This window comes from Miniopterus schreibersii (genome assembly GCF_964146895.1).
Source record: "Miniopterus schreibersii genome assembly, chromosome: 6".
NCBI lineage: Eukaryota > Metazoa > Chordata > Mammalia > Chiroptera > Miniopteridae > Miniopterus > Miniopterus schreibersii.
This window is the reverse complement of record NC_138107.1, coordinates 81,431,588-81,435,546: the sequence shown is the minus strand read 5'-3', so window position 1 is coordinate 81,435,546 and position 3,959 is coordinate 81,431,588. Positions and strand designations below refer to the sequence as shown.

At 56.5% G+C, this 3,959-nt stretch overlaps 1 protein-coding gene across 2 annotated transcripts in view; it reads left to right on the top strand.

The window, feature by feature from the left end:
* Window positions 1-735: 735 nt before the first annotated feature.
* Window positions 736-3,959, top strand: part of LRP11 (LDL receptor related protein 11) — a gene marked incomplete at its 5' end in the record, with an annotated part of 29,297 nt that continues 26,073 nt past the window's right edge. For both annotated transcript variants that reach the window (XM_081140412.1, XM_081140411.1), the window contains one exon: window positions 736-1,366. In XM_081140412.1, coding sequence (XP_080996538.1) covers window positions 736-1,366 — 631 coding nt within the window. The remainder of the gene's footprint in view (window positions 1,367-3,959) is intronic.

Sequence of the window (3,959 nt, the reverse complement as noted above, 5' to 3'; positions counted from 1 at the left end):
GCGCCGCGCGCAGCGCTCGGCCCGGCGGAGGGCGCCCTGCAGCCGCTGCCTGAGCCCCGCGCGCCTCTCCGCCCGCCGAGCCTGCCGGCGGCCGCGAGCTCGCGGCGGGCGCGCTCGCACCGTCAGCTCCCGGTCTCCGCGTGCTGCCTGCGTGCGACTCTGCTGGCTTCTTGGGGAAGCCTCCCCCAGTAAAGCCGGCATTGTGGAAGGCCGCAAACGTGTGTGAGCGCCTCGCTCCGACGGTCCCTAGCTCAGGGCAGCGGAACGGGCGCAGCACTCGGGGAGGCTTAGCCACCGCCATGGCGACTGCGAGAGCGTGGGGTCAGTGGGAGCCACCGGCTGAGCCAGGGCGGGGCCAGAGAGGGGGCGGGGCCAGAGGGGGCGGGGCCAGAGAGGGGCCGGGGCGGGGCCAGGGCGGCCGCTGTTCACCCGCCTGGTGCTGCCCGAGCCTACTCCAGGTGCGGGCGGAGAGGCGCGGGAGCGCGGGGAAACCTCCGGAAAGGCCCCGCTGCCGTGCCAGGCGCGGGCCACAATGCCTGCCGCTGCTGCGAGTTCTTCCGGCGCCCGCGCGCCCGCGGCTTTAGGGGCGCATTCGGGCCCCGAGGGGGCCGCGCTTTGAGGCTCCAGGGCCTCCGCCTGCCGCGGGCGCGCGGGAGGGGACGGGGCCCGCGCTCGCCCGCCGTCCCCAGCGCTCGGTGGCCCCGCCTCAGCTCGCATCCTCCACTGCCGGCCACCATGTCCTCCGCGGCCCGGGAGAGCGCGGGCTCGGAGCGCGGGCGGCCGCCGCGGCCCCGGGCGCTGCTCGGGCTGCTGCTGCTCTGCCTGCGGCTGCCGGGGGGTCGCGCCCCCGGACCGCCCCCCGCGCCGCTGTCCGAGCTGCACGCGCAGCTGTCGGGCGTGGAGCAGCTGCTGGAGGAGTTCCGCCGCCAGCTGCCGCGGGAGCGGCCGCAGGAGGAGCTGGAGCTGGAGCTCCGCGCGGGCGGGGGCCCACGGCAGGGCTGCCCGGGGCCGGGCGGCGGCGGCTACCGCGCCATGCCCGACGCCATCATCCGCACCAAGGACTCCATCGCGGCGGGCGCCAGCTTCCTGAGCGCGCCGGCGGCCGTGCGGGACTGGGGGCAGTGCGTGGCGGCCTGCTGCTCCGAGCCGCGCTGCTCCGTGGCCGTGGTGCAGCTGCCCCCGCGGCCCGCGCCCCCGGCCGCCGCGCTCGGCTGCTACCTCTTCAACTGCACCGCGCGCGGCCGCAGCGTCTGCAGGTTCGCGCTGCACCGCGGCTACAGCAGCTACCGCCTCAGCCGCGCCCCGCCAGGGCCGCGAGGCCTGGAGGCGGGCTCCCCGGCCCCCGCGCGGGCCTCGCCGCCGCCGGGTAAGCAGGCCGCCGACGGGGGCTGCGGCCAGACCACTGGGCCCTGCCGGCGTGGCCCCTGGCGGGTGGCGGCCCCTGGAGGGCGCGCGGGCGGGACCCCTGGGCCCTCGGCCCGGCCAGGGATGAACCGCCCGTGTTCCGAGTTAGCTTAGGCTCGCGCTTCCAGGAGAGACGCGGGTTCCTCAGTCTTAGGGGTGGTTCCTGAGAAGCCCCGGCAGACCGAGCAGAAGCAGGCGCGCACGGTGGGGGAGAGGCTTGGGGAGAGCGGCTGATCTCGGAGGACTCACGGAAATCCAATTTAAGAGAGAGAAGCTCAGAGAAAAGAAAATCTTTTTATAAGGCGTGGTGGTGTCAAGAAATTGCAGAGCACAGTCCAGTTCCGCCGCATCACTCGCAGCCCGTCTCTTAGCTTGGTCCTCCTGACTCACGGTGCCACTCGCAGTTGCTTTCACCAGCGGAAACGGGAAAGAGCCTGTCTCGGGTATTTTCCCATGAACCGCTGTTCCCTTTGAGGGTGAAAAGAAGGAACTTGATTCTATACAACAGGAAAGTTTGAGGCACAGCCCTTTTTTAAGAGAGCTAAAATGTTGCTTTTCAACCAATGGTTTTACTTCCCGCAGATGTTCAGAATGACAATCAGGACACGTAAAAGGAGGCGCCAAAAACTGTAGCAGTTGGCTGTTCAGGTCAATGAAGGAATGAAACTTTGTGGTCGGTTCAGTGTGTTTGATCGCACCCTCTTGCTGTTTGCTTTATAATAACAGGGGAATGATGTTAACACAGCAAGATTAGAGGAGCGGCCTCAGCTGGCCTGCAAATCTGGAGTCTCCATGACCTGCAGGTCCACTGAGGAGGGCCTGGAAATCTGTGTGCACAGTGCCCTGCCCACCCCCCACCCTGGAGGAGGCTCAGAGCCCTTGTCAGGGGAGCAGACATTGAAGGTGGCTCAGTGACCGCCTCATCCTGGAGGCAGACACTGGAGGGACCCCAAAGTTTTCTCCCTGAAGTGGGGGCAGGAGGCACTTTTACATGGACCCCCCACCAGCATCCCTGAGCTTGCCCCATGGCTGTTACACATATACCCTTTCCTCTCCGTGTAAACACGGAAATCCCCAAAAATCTCAACAGCAAAAAATCAAAATCCCTCCTTCTTGTTTTCAGTGCACGTCTGGAAGAAACCGACATTGTCATCAGCTCATGTGGAGAAAGACTAGATCAGTACTTACCAAAAATGATGAGAATCATATTGAGGTTGTGGGTCATTTTTGTCTAAATTGTTGAGATTAAAACAAAACAAAACACATTTAAAAAAAAAAAAATGATGGCCCTGGCTGGTGTGGCTCAGTTGGTTGGGCATCAGCCCATGCACCAAAAGGTTGTCAGTTCTATTCTGGTCAGGACACTGGCCAGGGTTGTGGGCTCCATTCCCAGTAGGGGACATGCAGGCAGCAGCTGATTGATGTTTCATTCTCACATCAATGTTTTTCTCGGCCTCTCCCTTCCTCTCTCTCTGAAAAATCAATTTAAAAAATCTTTAAAAAATATATACATAATAAGTGATGGATTTTTACCCGTAATACGTAAGGCTTTTAGTCTGGCCCCACTTTTGTATCTTGACTTCAGGAGGCCCTCCTAATTTCTCAGCCTCAGCTATATCGCAGTATGGATTCATGTTCTAGAATCTCTTCATTGTCATTAAGGCTCTGTGTACAGCAGTGTGTGGTAGATCAGATTAGTGAACATTATTATTATTATTTATATAAATGCCACCTTGATATGCTCCACCAACATTGGTGTGTCTTACCTCTATAGATCTTACCAAGTATGTTTAGTTCTCAAAAGAAATCACTGTTACCATAGTACTTAACATTGGTTTATTACATTTTTTTATGATACATATTCAAAATTACATTTATCTTGTTATTGGCAAGTCAAATATTTTTCAGTGTAGCATGATTTTTTTTCCCCCTCTTCTTATCATTTGTTTATTTTAGGCCTGTTTCTGGGTGGATAAGCTCTGGCTTATTTTTAAATGCATTGTACCATGTAATTTGCCTGGACTTGAACTGAGAGGGGAATGGCTATGTTATTTCAAATACAACAGTGACCAATTTAGAGGCTTTGAGGATTCCACTGTGTTCATAAATCATCTCTCACAGTTCACCTAAAGAAAAGTAAATGATTAAAAAATGACCTTTTTTCCCCTCCCAGGAAGGCAAGATTAATTAGTTTTATAACGTGTGGGATATTTCAGCGTTTACCTGATTCTTCCATCTGAAACCTTTGGGGTTAAATCTTTGAGGGTTTAAAAAATATATATCTCATTAGCATTCATTGCTATTTATAGCATATAGTTTTATTTCAGTTTGTCTACTTAAAAATAGTATTTTAATATAAATTTAGATGCATACCCTCATGTATTACTGCTGAATTACACGATGCTTTCCAAAATCATTAAGTGGTAAACCGTTGTGTGAAAAGCAATGAACCTTCCAGAACCAAAGGGGAGTTCTATAAATCTCTATTAAAGGGCCCATTAGCAATGCAATTGTCACACCTCTCCTTACCTAGGAGAAGCAGAATAAAGACATCA